At 45.9% G+C, this 22,263-nt stretch overlaps 1 protein-coding gene across 4 annotated transcripts in view; it reads left to right on the plus strand.

The window, feature by feature from the left end:
- TFAP2E (transcription factor AP-2 epsilon) overlaps positions 1-19,473 on the plus strand; it is a 58,018-nt gene extending 38,545 nt beyond the window's left edge. For 2 of the 4 annotated variants that reach the window (XM_075909037.2, XM_006125955.5), the window contains exons 4-8: positions 6,637-6,735; positions 8,260-8,488; positions 11,173-11,291; positions 16,651-16,792; positions 18,232-19,473. In XM_075909037.2, the coding sequence (XP_075765152.1) occupies positions 6,637-6,735; positions 8,260-8,488; positions 11,173-11,291; positions 16,651-16,792; positions 18,232-18,520 (878 nt within the window). In that variant the 3' untranslated portion in view covers positions 18,521-19,473. The remainder of the gene's footprint in view (positions 1-6,636; positions 6,736-8,259; positions 8,489-11,172; positions 11,292-16,650; positions 16,793-18,231) is intronic. The other 2 variants (XM_075909038.2, XM_006125956.5) reach the window with 1 other exon arrangement.
- Positions 19,474-22,263: the final 2,790 nt, after the last annotated feature.

A 22,263-nucleotide genomic window follows, 5' to 3' on the forward strand; every position in this document is an offset into this window, starting at 1 on the left:
CAGGGAGCTCTGCACTACAGTTATTCTGGGCTGTGGAATGGCCATAAATTAGAGCAATTCCTGGGATCTAATGTAAACCAGGGGTTATGCAGCCCCACCCCACACCCAGAAATGGCTTAAAGCTGCCTTTCTCCTTATCCCTCTGGGCTGTATCTCTGGAGACACAGCACAGAATCCAGGCTCCTCTCACCCATCATGTTTTGGAAAAATCGCAGCGTTCCACTGGAAACACCAAGCTCTTCACGTGTTGCTCTTTCAACTTCCTTCTGTCTGTCTCTAAAGTGCCAATCAGCCTTGTACTGAGGCACTGTATCTGTCTGCATCTATCGTCCCAGCACTTTTCACCTACGGGCTCTTCCATCCAAGGATCTCAAAGCACTTGACAAGCTTTAATTAAGCCTCACAGCATCCCTCCAAGGTATCTTTCTCCCCATTTTGCAGATGGTGAAACCCAGGCACACAGGGAAGAAATGGCACAAAGCATGTCCATGGCAGGGCTGGAATAGCACCCAGAGACCTGACGCCAGTCTCTTAGCTCTTACCACCAGGCTGCCCTCGGGCATATGTGGGTTTATCGCTGCTCCACTGCATGATCCAGCAAGAGGAGTGTGGGAGTGATGAAAGCTGGTCCCACCCTGTTGAAAGTAGGGAGGGAAGGTATGAAGAACAGCCACATGGCTGTCTGTTCTGAGAAACTAGGACACATTTGGAAATCTCTCCCTGCCCTGGTGTGAAAGTTCCTGTCTGAGATTACTTGAGTTCTGTCTCAGCGTGAGTTTCAGCCTCTGAGACGGCTACGCCCAAGGTGTGTGCAGAGGACAAAAGAGATGCAAGTCAGCGTACACGTGGGAGCATGCAGACACACACACACAAAGCATTTCTGGGTAGAATTGGAAATCACAAGGTTCTCTCATTCAAAGGGAAGACAAAAGAGAGCGTGCCCCCTAGCACCATGGCTGGATGCTCACATGGGATTTTAGGTCACCATTTATACTGCTATTTGGCACACAAAGTGTGTAGTGTATAATCACCAGTGCCTCCCATGGGAGCATGAATCAGTCAGTGAGACCCTGAGCCCTTCCTGATGGAAACACACCTGGCAACACGGTATTGCTGAAACACAAAGGCAAATTCCCTTCCAACATCTGCCCACTGCTTGCTCATTTATTACTCACTCTGCAGTATTTTCAGTGGATAAACTTATTATATGAGAGGATAATATGGAGCAGAGACTATGTGAGAAAATCCCTCTTGATATATCAAGGCAACATAATTTCAAAGCAAGTTCAAAGTATTTCATACTTTGGGCAAGTCCATAAGCCTAGAGTCCCCTAACTCCCATTTATTTCAATAGGAGTCAGGTATCTGGCTACCTTTGTGAATTCTGATTCTCCTTCTATAAAATGGAGATAAAACTTCTTGTCTTCATCCTTGTCTATTTACACTGTCAGTTCCTTGGGGCAGGGACTGCCTCTCGCGATGTGTCTGTTCAGGGCTCACTATTTTGTGCTCCTTTTCTCAGCCGGGAATAATAATAAATGCTGTTCCTCAATGATACGCTGCCGTTTTAGTCTTTACGATTCTGGTTTAACCTGAGATTCTAAAGGGATATAGCTAAATAGCCAATAGCCCATCATAAGACAGGATTTCTGGGTCTCTCCTCCACGTCCTATTCCCTTTCTATCTCGCTCTTCTCTCCTGAGCCTCCGGTCTCTCTCTCTGTCTTTCTCTCTCTCTCTCCTTTGCCTCCTGCCTCTCTCTCCATCTCTCTCTTTCTCTTCTCCCCCTCCTGCCTCTCACTCTCTCTCCGCTCTCCTCTGCCTCCTCTCTGTCTCCGTCAGGGATGCACACTTGTCCAGGCCCCGCCCCCGGCCATGTACGTCACTCGGCTGACTTCTGTGTCGTTCACCTGGGCCGCTGCGGAGGAGCAAGCGGCGCACATGGCCATTTGGGCCCCACACTCCCCATGCTGCATGGGCCGCCCAGAGAGAACAGCCAGCATTTCAGCAACAGCCCCACCCACAGGGAACAGCCAGCATGTCAGGCAACAGCACCGCCCAGAGGGAACAGCCAGCGTTTCAGCGTTACAGACTCACAGACATTGGGCTACTATATATAGCTAATGATAGGTGGCCCCAAAACACAATCTATTCATCTGTCTAAAACTCTCTGCAGACTCCATGAGTGCCTCTGCCTATGTGAACTTAATATTCCTTGCTTAAAAATAAATTAGTGCTGATTGCCCAGCACACAGGTCACTTCTTTTAAATCCCTCTTTACACCCCCTTTGCTTTGCAAAGCACTTTCTCCGAGCATTTCCTAGGCAATAAGCTCCCTGCGGCTACAGATTTCAGGGACCACTCGCTGCCCCTAATGCTACCACATCCTCCCTTTATCAGAGCCGATAACTCAGCTATGGCACAGCCTGTAGGCTCCCTGGGGCAGGGGCTGTCTTTTGACACTGGCGCTAAATGGGGTTCTAATCTGGATAATTGTTTCACAGAATACTAGACTGGAATGGGTCTCGGGAGGTCATCAAGTACAGTTCCCTGCTCTCACAGCAGGACCAGGCACCATCTAGACAAGTGTTTCTCAATCTTTTTTTTTTATATAAAGTACCCCTTTAAAAAAGAAGTTATAAGTATCCCCAGTACTTACGGTTTTCAGACACACCATTTTTTTTCATAATTGCAACATATTTGTTTAAACAAACTTAATCGTAGGCGGGTGATGAAATTTTTGGGTGTAAAAAGTGCAAAAATAATAAAGTGCTGTAAAACTTAAAACAAAAATTCAGTTTTCTCCAAATGTCAGTTGTGTTGATGTACCCCCCAGACTTCTTTCACTGTACCCTTGGGGATACTTGTACCACTGGTTGAGAAACAGTGATCTAGACCATCCCTGATAGATGTCTGTCTAACCTGCTCTTAAATATCTCCAGTGATGGAGAATCCACAACCCCCCTAGGAAATGTATTCCAGTGTTTAACCACCCTGCCAGTGAGGAAGTTTTTTCTAATGTCCAACCTAAACCTCCCTTGCTGCAATTTAAGCTTCTTCCTCTGTCCTCCGAGATCAAGGAGAACAATTTCCTCCCCTCCTCTTGTTTCCATTGAAAAGTGTCAGAAAAGAAACAGGTTTCAAGCTATCCAGGCAGTTACTGAAAACACGCAATAAGTGTACCACTTCAAACATGACTGGGGAAGGGCAGGTGACTCAAGAGGGCAAAGGCTTAAAGGCATAGAAGCTAAGCTGAGCAGACAGTGCCACCTAGCCATATTTTATCATCCTTTCCATTCTCCCTGCCCCATTGATTCTTAGAGCTTTGAAAGCTCTGTCAGGTATAGCTGGCACTCTCAGGGTATGTCTACACTACCCCGCTAGTTCGAACTAGCGGGGGTAATGTAGTCATCCGCAGTTGCAAATGAAGCCTGAGATTTGAATTTCCCGGGCTTCATTTGCATGAAGCCGGCCGGCGCCATTTTTAAATGCCAGCTAGTTCAGACCCCGTGCCGCGCGGCTACACGCGGCATGGACTAGCTAGTTCGGATTAGGCTTCTAATCCGAACTAGCTGTACACCTCGTTCTAGTTCGAACTAGCGGGGTAGTGTAGACATACCCTCAGTATCTTAAATCAGATCCACTGCCAGCCCCCTAGCCCCGTCTAACACAGACACACAAAGAGAAACCCACCACGGCAGCATCCCTTCCTAGCAGTTCTGGAATAATTCCCTCCTACAGAGGCCTGGCTATCTGGCAATCCCTGGAGGGAGGGAAGAAGACACCTGTGGTGAGGTCTGTATCTAGGAGAGCATTTTAACTCCTTTGCTAACCAACGGGCGAGGTTTGTTTTCACCCTGTGATGCTGATGGGCAGTGCCCCATGGGTGTGTTCCTGTCACATTCACACTGGAAATAGAGTCTGTATAATACAAAAGACAGATGGCTTAGCTCACTAAAAGTATGTCTACACTAGCCCCCTAGTTCGAACTAGGGAGGCTAATGTAGGCATTCGAACTTGCAAATGAAGCCCAGGATTTAAATATCCCAAGCTTTATTTGCATGTTCCCATCCGGTCGCCATTTCTAAATGCCACTAGTCTGGACTAACTGCCCCCGGCTACACGCGGCAGTTAAACAGTAATTCAAACGAAGTCCTCAGTTCGAATTACCTGTTACTCCTCCTGGAATGAGGTGTAATAGGTAATTTGAACTAAGGACTTATTTCGAATTACCGTTTAACTGCCGCGTGTAGCCGCAGGCAGTTAGTCCGGACTAGTGGCATTTAAAAATGGTGACCGGATGGGAACATGCACATAAAGCCTGGGATATTTAAATCCCGGGCTTCATTTGCAAGTTCGAATGCCTACATTAGCTTCCCTAGTTCAAACTATGGGGGCTACTGTAGACATACCCTTCAGTACCTAACTAGAGTCCTGCATTTTTGGGTTGTCCAACCGCAGTGAGGTCAATACACTCCTTGTTACTCACACCTATTTCTCATCGACACAAAATCGACTGATGAGAAGGCAATATTCCCACTGTTCAAACATGGATCGCACCTGAGACAGGACATCTCAGATGGTGTAAACCAACGAGACGTCAAGGAGAAAACTTGGTACAATGCAGACTGCTTGATTTTTATATCCCAGCCTTCATGCGGGAGGCAAACCCCTGTGAACATTGAGAATGTTCCAATCCAGACTTGTATACACACTGTGCAACCCAGTTCTGGCTCTGCTTTCAGTTTGCACATGGAGTAACAAAACGCTTCCTGGTGAGAACCATCCACTGGCCATGAAAGCCTCCTCACCGTCATGTAACTTTAAATCTTGCTACAGTGGTTCCTCCTGCTACCCTGGGGTGCAGGTTGAAATGTTATTTGGTTAGAAGTCAGAACTTCTCGGAGGGTCAGTCATCTGGCAGCATTGACACGGTTCAGAAAGTGAGACTCTGCTCTTTCAAACTGCATCGGAAACAAAGCGCGCCCAGCGCTAGCACAGACAGAGCTTCATGTTGCATGCTGAGTATTGGGCAAACCTCCAGTAGTCTCGGGTTTCCCTCTTGTCGGCAGGCGGGCTCAGGTGTTCTGATCACCTGCATCTTCGGCTATGTCTAGACGGCAATGTTAAATTGGAAAAAGTATCTTTTTCCGATTTACTTTCGAAAGAGCCTTTTCTGAAATTTGGCGCATCTACATGGTGCCAAATTTTGGAAAAAAGTGCTCTTTCAACACACCCCTTATGCATTGTAGAACGAGATTTATGGCAAAAGAGCGTGTCCACTTTTTTGAAAGCCAAGCAACAGTTGAGCAGATCCAGGGAACATTTTGGTTTGCTTGTGACAAGAGCCGATGTTGGTTCTGAAAAAGCCCAGGAAACCAAACTCACAGTCTCTGGAGGTAGCTTTGTGTCTCACCTGCAGCAGGTTGATTGGTAAAAACACTGCAGATCGGACCAGACAAACAGAAGGAGATGCCAAACAGAAAATAGTTCCTGTTGTTATGTCTGACTGTCTGATTGGATTGAGGAAGGCTGGCCTAGTGGATAGGGTAGTGATTTTGGAGGCAGGAGATTGGGAGTGCTATCAGTGGTCTGCTCTGCAACCTTGGACAAGTCACTTCCCCGCTCTGTGCCTCTGTTTCCCCTTCCACCTTTGTCTGTCTTATCTATTTACATTGCAAACTCTTTGGGACAGGACTCTCTCTCCTTCTGTGTATGTACAGCACCTTGCACAATGGGGCCCTGGTCTCAGTTAGAGATTATAGGCACAACTGAAATACAGATCCTTATTAAAATTGTCCGGTATGGGTTCTCCTTGTCACGGTGCCTATAGAATTCAGAAAGTCATTGTAATGGAGAATGCCTAATTGGTTATGAGCTGCGGTTCTGGGAGTGGCAGGGACTAGCTGAAGCCTCTCGAGGTGGATTAGTTTTCTGCAGTGTGCGTATTCCTAAAAAAAGTCAGCACATGTTTTAAAATGGTCGTAGTGGCTGTGGGGGCCACCAGACAGCTGTGCCCCACCATATGTCTGTGCCTGATGTGTGTCCCTTTTCATATGTGTTTCCCTATTCATACACCCATCACTGTGCTGCCATGCACCGTGCTTGGTCTCACTGCCCAGACTCTGTCATGGCATGGATGGCCTCCCACACACACCTCTGCATTTTTCCTTTTTTGCTCTCCAAGGTGAGCTTTTGAATAACTTCCAGCATTAAACCACATCAAGTCCAACTGGATTCACTCTCTCATCCAGGACCCAGGGGAGAACATATGTTGTGATGTGTGGATGAGCGGGGTTGCATGGTTCCACCATGTTGCATGGATATGTAATCAGACACACCAATGTGTAGGTGCCCAGTGGTGTATGGATGCATGAATCCACATGCATGATGAAGTGTGAACCTACTTGTAATGAACAGCTCTTCACTGACCCACGAATGCATGGAGACATGCAGCTACCCAGTGATGCACAAAACACACGAAAGCACAAGACATGCACAGTTTTCCAGGGATGCATGGGACTGCATGGATGCATGATGAAGTCCAAAACCATAGCAATGCATGGAACTGCAGCGAGACACATCTTTGTGGTGATACGTGGACATTTTTAAAACATGCTCTGGCTTTTTATTTTAGGAATGTGCCAAGGGATAAATATTAACCATCCTGGGAATGTGAAAGAAAGCCCTGACGTCGCTGCTGTCTGGAAGCAGCTCTGCTTTCCTAGCCCATACGGTGATGTTCTTGAATCTTTTAGCCTCTGTTCTTCCCCTTAGAACCTCTTAATAAGCCACAGACCCAAGTGTCTTAATGTCAGATCTTTACCCTTTTCGAGTCAGTTATAAAGGGAAACCCAGGCAACCTGTCCTTCAATCCCCCAACGCTGTCCAAGTTTCACGCTGAGCGGGAACTTAATATACCTTAGCTTATTTCCATTAATCTTTCAGCCCTAAAACATGAGCCATTTTTATGTAACATGTGCTGCTTTTTTATTGCCATGCTAACAAGTTGTTGAGCTGTATTTACAATATGCTGATTGTAAGACCCCTTTAATAGGCTCAGTATACTTGCCCTTTCCGATTAAATTTCGGGTTTGCTGTTTCATTCTGGGCATGTGTATTTCCTTTATAAAACCTGGATCTCGCCCTGCTATTTGTTGCTCTAAGTATTAGGCATGTGTACTGTTTGAATGCACATCATGTAGTGACCATGACTCAGTAACCACAAAGCATGCCAGGGTTTAAATGATCTGGAGTGACTGTATTTGCAGTGAGCGATGGAGTCTTTGGAAACCGTGGATTTACTTTTGTTCAGCTAAATTGGGTATTAATTTCAAAATATAAAACCCAGAGTCACTTGGCACAAATCTCTGCCAGGACTCTAACCAAGAAACCTTTATTGTGTCTAAAAAGGTTTCTTACTGAAGTGACGCCTGGGGAAAATAGGTCAATTTCATTGTGGGTGTAAGGCCACGGACCCTGCATGGTGCCTGTTATTCACCACCATCCATCTGCCTTTCTGCTTTTAATTGGCTTTTCCCCCAGTAAGTGCAAGGCAGTTTGTTCTGCGTTGTTTGGGGAATGGATCTTTTCAGGTAACTTTAGACTGAGGTGGCCAAAGTGTGGGGCTTCAGCTTATTGCTTGTGGGTCCGATTCAAAGCATGAAGAATTTGAGTGTGAGCCTTCCCATAGCCACAAACACAGCCCTTCGCTGCCCTAAGAGTTTCAGATCACAGAGGTGCTAGAGTGAGAGTCCAGGTCTGTCGTGCCTCCCGAATGGTGCTGTGTGAACATGGGCCCCAATGCAAATCCAAAATCCCGCCAAAAGCCAGGAGTACTGAGAATCTCAAAACGGGATCCAGATCTGTGACAGGCTCAACTAAACCCTGTATCCCCGAGCTCTCCTCAGGCAGACAGGGTTTGGGCTATGGATCTAGATCAAAATACCCGATCCTGTCCCAGAGGCCAAATGAGAACCCCAGGTCGCAGCACCCCAAATTGTGGAGGGATGAGTTAGAGTTCTGCATTTTGCCTGGCCTTCAAACCCACCCCTCAGGCAGCTTCTCCTTCTCCATTAGGAAACATACAAAGACCAAGGAAAACACCATGGTCACGGTATGTTTCCTGACAATGGAAATGCCTGTTCATTGGCTTCCTGGCAGGCTGGCAGAGTAGCCCTGAGTCTCACCAAGTCTGGGTTTCCCCTGCTTTAGATCCTTTCCAGTGACTTTTTTTCTCTTTTGCTGCTTTTCCTTCCAGTGCCCCTCCCCTCAAAGGCAAACGGCACCACCATCTCTGCCTTGTCGATGAACAAAGACAGTCTGATCGGAGGGGTGACAAATCCCAACGAGGTCTTCTGCTCCGTGCCTGGCCGGCTCTCCCTTCTGAGCTCCACCTCTAAGTACAAAGTGACCGTCGGGGAAGTGCAGAGGAGGCTTTCCCCACCAGAGTGTCTCAATGCTTCTCTTCTTGGGGGAGTCCTCAGGAGGTAAGCACCACACCGGGGTTATCGTCCTCTGATTTCATCTCTCCTCCGCTTCCTTCAGCTCAGAGTGCATAAGCTATTTCCAGTGATGAGCCCTTGCTGGTCATTATAAATCGTTGGTCTTGCAGGCCAAGTCATGCAGCCGGAATCAAATCTGGGACCCCTGGAGATTAGTGCATGAGCCTTTCGTGCATGAGCTAAAAGTCAACTGGCTGGTGGGAAAGGCTGTAGAGCAGACTCTTTATTCTCTCTGTAGTGATTTTGGTGCCACTGGATGGGCCAGTGAACCACACCCAGAAGGTGTGTGGGTTACACACAGGGCCAGATTGAGGGGTGGGCGTGCCGGGCAGTTGCCAACTGATGGGGGGGCGCCTGATGGCAGCTGTAAGGGGCGCGCGGTGTCCCTTACAGCTGCCATCAGGCGCCACGCGCCCGGCTCCCGCAGCGCCAGCCCACCCGCATCCCCACGGCGCCGGCCAGCAACGCCCTTCCCCCCACAGCCACGGGGCCCTACATGGCTTGGCGCGTGCGCCAGCAGCAACAACCAAGCCGGACTGGGCCATGCTTGCACTGTGCGCCCCGGGGGGGGGGCCTGCGCACCCTAGGGAGATGGGCCCGCTCCCCATGGGCAGGCTCGTGCTTGCCCCGTGTGCTCGGGGGCGGCGCCGTGCACCCGTGCCTGGGGCTCCAGAATACCACGGGCCAGCCCTGGTTATACAAACACAGAACAAAAAGATAGTTCCCGTACCAAAGAGTTTACACTCTCGGGAATGCCTCTGAGACTGTCCCACCGATGTCAGAGGGCACCCGCGGGTCCTTCTGATCAGGTGTGATGTACAGGTTTGGTTCCAATTTCAAACCCCTAGATCTGAATCTGAGAAAGTTCACAACCTGATCCAAATTGTGCAACTGTCCCCTAGGTCTATAGCAGGCCATGCCAAAGCCCTGGTCCCAAACACCCTGCCAAATGTCCGGGATGTTCAATATCTGAATCCAAGCATGAATTTTGTAGCTAGTGCCCAAGTTCTGGGATCCACTCTGAGTGCTTTGTTCAGCTCTATCAAGAACTTATTCCTATATCTTGTCATGGGTAGAGAAAAGATCCAATCCAGGGCTTCTTTTATCTCAGAATAGCAAAGGCTTCAGAGATGTCGGGTTAAATTATTCTAGTAACAGGCCCCTGTTTTGCGGCTTCTTTGGGGGTTGGGCAATTTATTTATTGCCTTTTGCAGAGCTGCTGCCCAAACTTGCCATGATGTCTGCAGGGGAAGCTAACTGGTTGGCTGTTACTGTGGTCAATCATTCCAGTAAGACCAATCTTTGGGAGGTGGCACTCCCTAAGAACAACATTAATGCCTAGCAAGTTTCTGTGCACCCCTGGGCATAGGGGCATTTTGGCAATACATAGCATTGCTAAGCTTGCAGACCAAATGTTTCTTTGTTACTGAATCTGTGAGATATCTGTGTAACCTACATACCTAGGCTACATCTAAACTATGATCCTCTTGCGTAAGGGTAAATGCAAATGGAGAGCTCATTTGCATATGTCGGACTCTCATTTGCATTTCCTCTTCCTTTCCCTTTTGCGCAAGAGGTTTTTGTGCAAAAAAGCGCTGTGTAGACAGTGCCTTTTTGCACAAAACCCCCCTTTTTTTGAGGAAGAACAGCTCTTGCGCAAAAGGGGTTTTTTGCGCAAAAAGGTGCCGTTTACACAGTGCTTTTTGTGCAAAAACCTCTTGTGCAAAAAGGAAAGGAAGAGGAAATGCAAATGAGAGCACAGCATATCCAAATGATCGCTCCATTTGCATTTGCTCTTCCGCAAGAGGATCGTAGTTTAGACATAGCCCTAGTGTGGTTCACTGTCCCGTGTAGTGGCACGTAGACCACTTACAGTGAGAGATAAGAACAAGGGAGCTCTACAACATAAGCTGAGAAGCAGTGGGCTTTTAGCTCAAGTGCTAGAAGCTCCTATACGAAACTCCAGAGATTCCAGATTCGAATCTACAAGGTGGCAGTTACACCTGCACAAACTTAGATGAGCTGCTGTTTGTTGGAACAAAGGCATCGCTATGGACTGCTGTTGAGAATTTGAAACAGTAAAACTAGTGACTGGATGAAGGTTCTTTTATTCTCATATCTGTTTCATTCATGGAATAGCAGGTCTCTTAGGGTATGCCTACTCTACAGAGAAGATTGAAGCAGTTGCTGTCAATCTTCCAGGGTTCGAATTAGCGGGTCTAGTGAAGAGGGGCACTCCAGCTGATGCCGGTAGTCCTGCTTCCATGAGGAGTAAGGGAAGTCGAAGGAAGAATGTTCTCCCTTTGACTTCCTGCAGTGTAGACAGCACCAAATAATCGAGTTAAGGTACTTTGACTTCAGCTACACTATTAATGAAACTGAATTTATGTATCTTAATTCGACTTTACCTACCTGTAGTGTAAACATACCCTTAATGGCTATAAAAGAATCCAGGACTACTATGTCAGTTGGAATACAGAAATTGATTCTAACAAACTTTATATTCTGTTATCAGTAGTTCTTACAGTTGAGATTTGTGTGGGGCTCATTGTATATTTTATGCCAGATCAAACAACTACTCTGTTAGTGGGCTGGGGAACAGCCATTTGTGTGTTGCTTTTTCTTTTCTTTCAGCTAAAAGCTTTTCCCTCCTTGTTTCCCACTTGCAGGGCAAAATCAAAAAATGGTGGAAGGTGTTTAAGGGAAAGATTAGAGAAAATAGGCTTAAATCTACCTGCAGGAAGGCGTAAAGCTGCCAATGTCACTTTGCTAACGTCACTGGTGGAAGGTAAGAGTCATCTAGTATGATGGTTTAACATCAAACTGGGGTGCATGACCTTTGCCCGGTCTAAGTCTTCCATTTTCAATGTGCCAGAAGGCAGAGGGCCTAAAACAGAACAGATTATGCACCAGCCATCATTAATCCAAAGTAGGGTCCGCATATACTTCTCCATCTTGACCAAAGCATGTCTTCTGAAGCTAATAGATTTCTGCTGGGCTAACAAGAGCAGTTTGGAGAAATCACTCAGAATCAGAATGAGATAGGACTCTGACTAGTTCACATAAGTTATTCTTTCTTCTCCCTCATTGCATGAGTTTAACTCTTCTAATCAAGTTTTGGCGTGAATTTGAAATGTGCTATCAATTACTTTTCAAACTTAAAATTCACATTTGTGAATTACTACAAGTAAAACTCAGCTGCATGAAAATTCACAGAAACCAAATACAAAAGGACCATGAACATGACCAAAGCAAACTCATTAAGAAATAATCACGAATATTCACCAGACTTAATTTCCAGTATCTACGCACCACTATTACAGACTTATTGCACTTCTGAAAACATTGGCTACGTCTACATTGGCCCCTTCTCCGGAAGAGGCATGTTAATTTCAAACTTCAGAATAGGGAAATCCGCGGGGGATTTAAATAAACATGGCCGCCACTTTTTTTCCGGCTTGGGGAAAAGCCGGAAAAAAGCGTCTAGACTGGCCCGATCCTCCGGAATAAAGCCCTATTCCGGAGGATCTCTTAGTCCTACTTCGAAGTAGGAATAAGAGATCCTCCGGAATAGGGCTTTATTCCAGAGGATTGGGCCAGTCTAGACGCTTTTTTCCGGCTTTTCCCCAAGCCGGAAAAAAAGCGGTGGCCATGTTTATTTAAATCCCGCGGGGGATATTTAAATCCCCTGCGGATTTCCCTATTCTGAAGTTTGAAATTAACATGCCTCTTCCGGAGAAGGGGCCAATGTAGACGTAGCCATTGTGTCCTTGGCCCAAACAGACCTGTTTTGCTGAAACTCAGACTTGTGTAGATCTCTACATATTCCCTTGTCTTGCCTTTTAAATAGTTCAAATGTGCTTGCAGTGCTAGATGCCCCATATCTGGCTCCAGGACACGTACGCTGTACATTCCTTAAAAATATGCTTTGAGGTTGGCTCAGTGGCACTGCTGTGTGAGGGCAGGGTTCAGTTCCCAAAAGAGAAACAGTTTTCAAGGGTGTGTAATGGCAGATAGTCTGTAGTGGGTGATTTCTGAGCATGGTGGACTCCACAGTCAACATATGAGTTGCCCTATAAGCATGAAGTCCCCTGTCTTAAAGCTGCATGTTTAGTAGTTCTTCTCCCAGCCTTCACACTATGGAAATGATGATATCGCTATCACATCTCTGGACCAAAGGACCCAGGAAGGAGACAAATGAAATAGCAGCTTCTAGCTTTGGAATCCATTGTATTTGCGCCCAGCGTGTTGGAGGCAGCTGCCTGCAGTTTTTGAATAGAAAATCGTCTCCATTGTTGCCAGCAAATTAAATGACCCGCTTCATTAGGCGGAGGTTGTTACCAAGGGCAGTTGGTGCGTGCTGAATGACAGGCTGATTTCCATGAAAAGAAAGGAAAGAAAAGAATAAAAGAAAAGGAAGAAATAGACATTTTGATTTCACGAGGCTGCTGACTTTTGGGTTACTGCTGACCAGCTTGGACTAAATAAAAGAGCAGCGCCATGTGTTCTTGATGGATATGATTTCCTCTTGCAACTCGGTGTTATGGTGTTGGAAGATGTATCAGCCAAGGGAAGGTACTACTGCTTTGCCCTTTTTCAGCAGACAGAAACTAGGTTGTCCTGTTATGTCCCATACCCCTTTTTTCTTGGACATTTTAATCACTTTGCTCTTCTCTGCCTCTCCAACCTCTGTATTTTTTATTTATTACTGGCTGTTTTTGAGCATTAGTTATATTTTTATATCGATGCACAGCTGTTCATAAATATTGTTGGAGGGAGAATTCTTACAAAAAGGAAGCAACGCATGCTAGAACCAGGGTGAAGGAAAGAGCAGAAATCACAACGAAGTCCTCCAGAAACACACGATGCAAAGTGACAGTAAACACTCAGCTGCATGAAAATTCACAGAAACCAAATACAAAAGGACCATGAACATAACCAAAGCAAACTCATTAAGAAATAATTTCTAATAATAGACTCATTAGACATATCTAAGTGAGTTGCATGGACAAATAGGTAGAAATAGAAATTTGTGTTTGGAATTTTCCATGGGATTTTGGGCTGTCCGGTCTCTGGCATGCTAGGTGGAGTTTTCACTGGGGTCATGACAGGGATGAATTTGGCCTTAGTTCTGTGCAAGATGCCAGGTTACGTTCCAACTTTCAAAATACTCTCAAACACGCCAACAGAGAGCTATGGGAAAAGAATGTGGTTAACGGCTTGTTCACTACTCAGTGAATCGATGCTGAAGCGATCGATCCACCGGCGGTTGATTTATCACGTCTGGTTAGATGTGGTAAATCGATCTCCAGGTTCTCTCCAATGGACTCCGGTACTACACCACAACAAGAAGAGTAGGTGGAGTCGATGGGAGAGCAGCCCCTGCTGACCTTGCTGCATAAAAGACACCATGGTAAGCAGGTCTATGACTTCAGCTATGCTCTTTATGTAGCTGAAGTTGTGTATCTTAGATCACAGTGTAGATCAGGCCTAATTTAGGTTTCCAGCCCAAAAACTTTAATGGGACTCTTCACACACTCAAAGAATAGCGTGTGGTGAAATGTTGGCTGAATTAGGACATCACTTGTTTAAAGTCACTGGACAATTCTCCTTCATAGCCACCTCTAGCAGGTGCCCTCCTGCAGCACACCAGCTTGGTGGTGCACCAATTTATTTCATTACATCAGGCAAGGAAGTCCCTGTTCCATCAGGCTGTGATTCAGCAAAGCACTTTAAGAACATGGGTAGAATGCTATGAGCAGTGACTCTCCGATCAAGCCCCTGTACAGTGTATTAAGTTAGGCACCAATCATGAGTCACCTTCAAAAAACATAGACTACACTACCACAGGAAGTCAACTTAAGCAATGCAACTCTGGCTACTTGAATAACATTGCTACAGTCAACGTATCTTAAGTCAAGTTACTGCGGGCTCTACATTGCAGAGAGTCAATGACAGAAACTGTCCCATCAACTTCTCTTACTCTTCTCATCCAGGGTAGAGTAACAGGATCAATGGGAGAGAGATCTTCAGTCGAATTGGTGGGTCTTAACTAGACTCACTAAATCGACTGCCAATGGATCGATCTTAGCGCATGAATCCTGGCTGTAGTGTAGAGTGAACCTTAGCCACTAGCACATCCTTCTATCAAGCACCAGGGACAGAGCCAAGAAGTTCCAACTCCCAGTCACTTACTTTAACTCCTCTTTTATAGCCACCATTTCCCTATTGCACATAGGTGGATAGATTTTCATTCATTTGGCACACACGTGCATGCGCCCGCACACACAAAATTGCCCCAACTCTCATTTTCTAGTATTTCATTATTTATTTATGGCTCAGGCAGTGAGGAGGGAAAGGGAACTGAGATGCTTTGTACGGGAAGCACAGATGCTCTGTCCAGAATAGGCTTCACGCACATGCCTCTCGGAGCTGGGGTGGCAGCAATGGGAACTAGGTTAATGCTATGAGGATGGATGGCCTAATACGTATGAACAGCGGGGAGGCAAGTCAAATTAGCTCTGTCTGCCTAACTGGGATTTTGGGCATGATCAATTGCCATCAGCTCTGATTATTTCCACGGGGATGCCTGAAGATGGATCAATTTCATCAATGAGAGGGCAGTTCCATGGAATGATGGATACCCAGGCTGAGCACTCTCCCCTTAGGCCTTTCTGTTCAGTGAGAACAGATACAAACAAGAACCTATCTCCCTTTCCATTCCTGCAGTGTTTCCCCTTTCCCTTGTTCTTGAGTAACCACCACATCAGGGTGTGTTCCCACTTTGACAGTCTGGGTTTGCGATAAAGCAGCATAGTTGCCTATCACAATGAGATCATTCTCTGATGCTGACCAGTAGGAAAAGGTAGAAGGAGAAAATAGGTGAGAGAGAGGTGAGGAAGGAGGCACAGAGATGTCTCTGTGACTCTTCCTCCTGTAAGAACACAGCAGATTCCACCCAGATGTGACTTCAGCCACGTTGACTTTCATATGCTATTTTATCAGCCAGCAAAGGGAGGGAGGGACAGCCAGGGATCCTCAATCAGGGGAATGATTCTCCCACAGTAGAGTACGAGAAACTCCCATTGGTATCGGTGGGAGCGTGACATAGCACAGCACTGCCAGAGGTGCCTCCTTTTGGCGGGCATGACACAAGACAGCTGCCTGCCCCAGTTTCCCCCTGGAGGGTCCCCATAGAGTCCAAAACATCTTCCTGAATATAAATCCAGTCCTTGTGGACTCCATTTATGACAGACGTCCTGTGCATGTAAACCGTCACAGAGTCCCACAACCTTCGTCTGGACCTTCCCCAGAATAACCCAAAACAGTACACGCAGCAGTGTTGCCGCATCCAGCCTCATGCCCCAGCTTTCCGTCCCAGTCCTCTTCTGTCCTTGTACCATGACAGCCAGCCCAGCCCTTCCACATCCAGAGAGCAACTCCGCTCTTCCCAGCTGGGACACCCCAGCCTCTCCACTGAGAAATATCACCTTTACTAGGGGAGCATCCCTCACCCTGCCCCCGCCCCCCACTCCCATCTTCGTTCCTCTGGGCCCAGCTTTCTGGCCCTGGAGTTGTCAGTAGGGAAGCTCCTTTCTGGCCCTGGGCTCTGGCTCTTTGGCTTAGAGCCAGCCAGCATCTCCCTCCCCTGCTCTGCTTGCATTCAGCCCTCCAGCCCTGACTTTCTAGGTTGGGGACACCAGCCATCAAACCCCTCGTGTCTGCCTGCAGCTTTTTCCCAGGCCCAATACAGCTTCCAGCAGCTCTCACTTGCCTCTTATTCCCACTCAAGCAACTCTGATTCACCAGGTCTCTTCCTTGTCTCTGTTCTCCCTGGTCCTTTGTAGCCCCAGTGGTGCCCTGTTCTCTTACCTGGCCAAATGGGAACATTTATCCAGGCACTAGAGAGATGAACTTTCTTCTAACCAGTGGCTAGTCACCCTGTGGCACAGCTAATCCCAGGATGCTAGAGCCAGTCATGGCGTGTCCAGAAGTCTCCTCCACCCCCACTTGGCTAGAGAGCTGAGAAAAAGGGCATCCAATCAAAATGAGCAAGGCAACCCAATAAGGCATGTGGAGACTGCTGCAGAAAATGCTTCCTTGTTGTTACACAAGTACAGATCCAGGTCATTAATTTCTCCTTCTAGGCGAAGCGGTTCACCTCGCCCGGGATTTCGGCTATGTGTGTGAAACAGAATTCCCAGCGAAGGCAGCAGCAGAATACCTGTGCCGTCAGCACTCTGATCCCAGCGAGCTCCACACCCGGAAAAACATGCTTCTGGCTACCAAGTGAGTATGCATCCCCTTGTGCTAGGCACCGTATCTCCATAGCACAGAAAGGCTGGCCCTGGCCCAAAGAGCTTCCAGCCTCGCAAGAAGGATGGCCCTGTGGTACGGTGCTGCCAATGCTCCTATCTGAAGGATTCACAACACAGTGAAATGCAGCATGCGTTCACATCCGAAGGACAACCGTGAACATTCAAAGGGCATGCTCATTGGTAGGGCCCACATTTGGCTTGTGTGTGCCTTGCATGATGTCACACATCAGGAGCAACAAACCTGAGTCCACGTCACAGGACACTTTCCTCTTTTTTTTGGTTGCTGGATTGTAATGGTTATGTTTTAAGCTATCTGTCTTAAGACTGAGGTTTTTCAGCTTAGAAAAGAGACTAAGGGGGGATGTGATAGTGGTCTATAAAATCATGACGGCGTGAAAAAGGTGAATAAAGAAGAGTTATTTACTCCTTTCCATAACACAAGAACTAGGTGTCACCAAATAAAATTAGTAGGCACCAGGTTTAAAACAAACCAAAGGAAGTATTTCTTCATGCAATGCACACTCAATCTGCAGAACTCCATGCCAGAGGATGTTATGAAAGCCAAGATTATAACAGGATTGAAAAAGGAGCTAGATAAATTCATGGAGGAGACGTCTATCATTGGCTATTAGCTAGGATGGACAGGGATGGTGTCCCCCGCCTCGGTCAGAAGCTGGGAATGGATAACAGGAGATGGATCATTTGATGATTACCTGTTTGTTCATTCCCTATTGGGCACCTGGCATTGGCCACTGTTGGAAGACAGACTAGTGGAGCAGATGGACCTTTGGTCTGACCCAGTAGGGCAGTTATGTTCTTATGTTTTCCAGAGGTGTTCTACTCTGATCAGACACTCAAAAATATCTTCACAGGATTCCCTGCTTCTTGGGATGCAGAGACTTTCAGATCAGTTTGCTTAGTTTGCAAGCAAAAGAGGGTTTTATTTAATTGCCAGCCTTGCAAACACAGCCTGGGATCTGAGCTTCAAGCCAGGTTCTTTCCTTCTTGGACATCATTGCTAATCATAAAGATTTTGCAGGCTACATTACGCCCTAAGTAATACCCCACTGCCCTCAAATTCTGCCCTCAGTGACACTTGGGCAAACATGATTTTTACTGGGCCTTCATAATGATGCACAGAGAATTGACTCTGAGACCCAACAAACTCCTCTCAGCCAGGCTAGCAAAGAGCTATCCAATGGAAATGACCTTCAGTCCAGTTCAGGGCTGGATTCAGACCAGTGTCCTGGAAGGAAGACATTTAGAGACTCTTGGCTCAGCCAGGCCCCCACGGTTAACACATTAAATGAGTTACAGAAACAGAGCACAAAAAAGGAATCGTCAAACAGAAATGTAGGACCATAGATTTCCAGCCTCTCTAAAAATGTAATGGCTTCTTTTCTCTTATAGGCAAATTTGTAAAGAGTTTGCAGACTTGATGGCCCAGGATCGTTCTCCGCTTGGGAACAGCCGCCCATCTCTCATCTTAGAACCAGGTGTCCAGAGCTGCTTGACTCATTTCAGCCTGATAACCCACGGCTTCGGAGGCCCAGCCATCTGTGCAGCACTCACAGCCTTCCAGAACTACCTGGTGGAGTCCCTCAAGGGGTTGGATAAAATGTTCATGAACAGCACAGGGAACGGGCATGCGGCTGGAGACTCCAAAGTGTCAGAGAAAGAAGTGAAGCATCGGAAATAACATGCTGTCTGTCTCCCTCTCCCTCTCCACTGGAGGGAGCTCTTCCCAGCTCATGATAGGAGATCTGATCTTACTGGTGTTGGAAAAAAAAATATTAAGACCCAGCGCAAGATGTTTCCCGAACTACAATATTTGAACTTGGGACGCAACTTTTAAAGCAAACAAATAAGAGGACTTAAAATTTAAGAAGAACTTTAATGGACATCACTGAGATCGAGAGAATAAGACAGGTTGATGGCTTTTGTTTATTTTAATTGTGGATGCAGGAAGCCAAGTCATGTGCAATTTTATTTTATTTTGTTTTCTTAACCCACAACAAAATACTGACGTGCTCCAGGAGTCCGTTCAACTCGGAGAACTGAAAAATCAGCAGAGAGGAAAGGCCTCAGCCACTCGAGATCTTTTTGAAACCGAGGCAGAAATCAGATGGGGCATCTTTTTGGGTTGCAGGCCAGATCTGGATGTATAACCTGCCTTCAACAGGCAGAGAGGGAATCTTCCAAGGATACCACCTAAACAACAGTCCTACACCCCAGACAAGAGGAATATCTCCAGCCTTGCTGCCTTGATTTTCAAGTGGTTTCAAGACTTTGTTTACAGTTTGCAACAAACTGACACTCACTACGGATTTTCTGCGGGGCCTATGGAACCCTGAGCCATGTCATGAGAACAATCTGACACTCGGACGTCTTTCCAAGATGGGAATTGATCAGTGAGAGCCTTCTGGAATGTTGCATTCAAGCCAAGGGGGTCGAGTAGTTTAAGTTACACCTGGGACTAAATAAAACTCCATGACCTACGAATAACAGCACACAAGTTTCTAAAATTAATAATAATAATAATGAATAAAGCACAAGGAGCAGAACTTGAACCAGGCCAAATTGACTGAACTGAACTGTTCTAAATCTGTACATATTTATTTATGTGTAATTAAATCTGAAAGTTTTAAAATGTCCAGTGCAAGTTATTTATATCTAATTGAGTTTGGGATTTTTTTGTTTTGAAAGAGGAAAATCTCTGGATTTTCTGCCATTAGAAATGGGAATGAAATTTTGGAGTCACAAAACTGTAGCATGGACAACAGGCTGTGATGCTAATGACTATAGAAGTTCTGCAGGGTTTTGTACTTGCTGTCGTTTCTCTTAAAGCTGCAATCGATGTACAACACACCACACCACAGTGTCATTCTCATTATCTTAATAAACCTCTTTTTATTTGAAGAAAACACCTCCGTGTTCTCTGTGACACTCATATTCTTCTGGTTCTGTGGCTGCCAACAGGAAAAGTTCTATACATTCACAGGGGTGAGGGAAGTCCAAAGCCCCCTTTTGTTTTATTTGTGTAGCTGCCATTAGACTGAAATAAAATATGGATTAATAGAAATGAGCTGAGAGTTACTGGAGCTAGGATTTGTGCCTTGCTCCCGCAAAGAGATGTACTTTGGGCAGGCCCCCTACAAGAGCACAGAGCCAGTTGCAGGATTAGAGTCTTTGATTTTACTGAAGACAATAGAGCAGAGAGGGGTTTACAAAATTAGGACTTGGATCCAAATTTTCAATCCTCTCCATGTTCTGGGATGTTTGGAGCCAAGAAACAAAGACCACTGTGAAGTTCTGACTGGAATTGGGATTCAGATCTTACACACCTGCAAAGTTCTAGGGTGTTTGGGTCTTGAGTTTTGGCTCAAGTGTCTTAGTTCAGGCCAGTGTCTGCTTTATATCATCTTCCTTTGGGACTATAGCAGAGGCTGATGGAAAAACAGAAATGCTCAAATGATCCTGACATAAGTGCCCTTGAAAGGGAGATGTTTGGCAATTTAAAAGGGAACCTAGAATTTTGTATATTGAAATACTATAGTGCCGGGCCAAAACTGGAACCATTTATCCAAATCTTCATCCCTCCAAAATGGAAACCAGAGCAAAACCAGCACTGAGTTTGGAGTCTTCAAAAAATATCCCTACCCCTCATGGCTCTGCAAAACCAAGAGTCCTGACCTTGCCCCATTTTTAGTATCATCTTGTGCGTGTGAAGAGGGAGAACTTCAGAACAGGGAATATATAAGAACTGGTTGAGGGAGGGGATTGGGGGTTCTGGAGATCCATCTGCTGTCCGACATCCGAACAATATACTGTAACATGGATGCTGATATATAATTATAATCTCTAAACATGCAAAGGTGAGTTCAGGGGATTGAGAAGACATTTCAGAGTCATAGTTATACAGGCTTGTGTGAACAGACCACTCTTTGCATAAACCAATTAATTCTTTGATATGACAGTGATGGTGAATGTTCTTGAAATGCAACAGAAACATTCTTAGCATGAGCATCAGGGAATATGCACAGTAATGTATTCAGTTTGTTGGGGAGCAAAACCACCTCCTCCACTGCTTTCCCCTTTGGGCTGATGGTGAATCCCTTGAAAATTTAACGAGCCAAGGCCTGGCTCAGGTGGGAAATACTTCCCTGTAAAGTGCGTGGGAGGTTAGAGGCTCTGCCCCAGGCTTCTGGCTGCCTTTGGGCAAATCACACATGGTCTGGTTTTCAGAAGCACCCAAATCTACATTTTCAAAAGGGACCAGTGATTTTGGGTGCCCTGCTTGTCACCTAAAAAGAGCCTGGTTTGCAAAAGACAGGTGTACGGCATTGTCTTCAAAAAGGGGCTTAAGATGTCCACAAGTTGGACACTCAGAAATGGAGGCACCTAAAATAAATAACTGCTTGTGAAAAGTCAGCTGAGTCCCACAATGGCAGCAGAAATCAATGGGAAAGGCTGGTGCTAAAGCCTCTGAAAAATCTGGCTCATAACATTTCTGTGCTGCAGGAGCACATCAGGAAACTGGGTGTAATAATACCCCTAAGTCTGTTTGGAGGTGAATGGGGGGGGGGCGGTCAGAATAAACCCATAAATATTTGGTGCTGGGGCCATATAAATACCTAGATACACAGAAAATACTCTTTTAAACTCAATTGATCACCACCGAAGAGAAGATTAGTCTCAGGCCTTTCCCTTGTGCTATTATATCTTGCTAATAAAATCAAGGTGTACACCCCAAAACACAAGACAGTGGGGCACTTGTTAGCTTCTCTCTTTTTGCTTCACTCCATCTGCTTGTCTTTCCCAAGCAGGTGCAGCAGATCAGAGCAACCCAACACATATGTATTTGTTAGGAGGATGCTATTTACTCAATATCCTATTAGTACTAGCATTCACTTGTCAGGACCTTTCTGTAGGGCCCCCACGGTTATTTTCTCCTTTTTCTGATTCCGAGCAGCCAGGAGGATCCTTTCCACAATTCAGCCCCTCCCCCCATAAGTTCCCAGACTGATGAGATGTATCAACGTGGGAAAATATGTGACATTACTGTTGGCAAAGTATATTTCAAAATAGATCCAAGCTTATGATTTCCATCAGTTATAGGACACGTTGGAATTTCAATCTAAAATCTTGTTTAGATTAATTTTGTAGAAATAACAAATCTAGGAAAACCACAAGACAATCTCTGACATGAACAGTGGAAAAACATATAGACTAAGACTCTAAGTTCCCTAACACGGAGATATCCCCGGGGTAAATTATGATTAACATTGAAATACGACTCTATGTTATTATTAACATAAAAGAAGAGGCGATAGTTATGTGTTGCTATTCTGCATGGCTTTGAATAGTATGAATAAGTCATCTTAATAGACTACCTTAAAAATGACAGGATGGTAATCTCTCTGTAGTACACCAACACAATAA

Source organism: Pelodiscus sinensis, chromosome 26 (genome assembly GCF_052426305.1).
Source record: "Pelodiscus sinensis isolate ZL-2025 chromosome 26, ASM5242630v1, whole genome shotgun sequence".
In the NCBI taxonomy this organism is placed as follows: Eukaryota; Metazoa; Chordata; order Testudines; family Trionychidae; genus Pelodiscus; species Pelodiscus sinensis.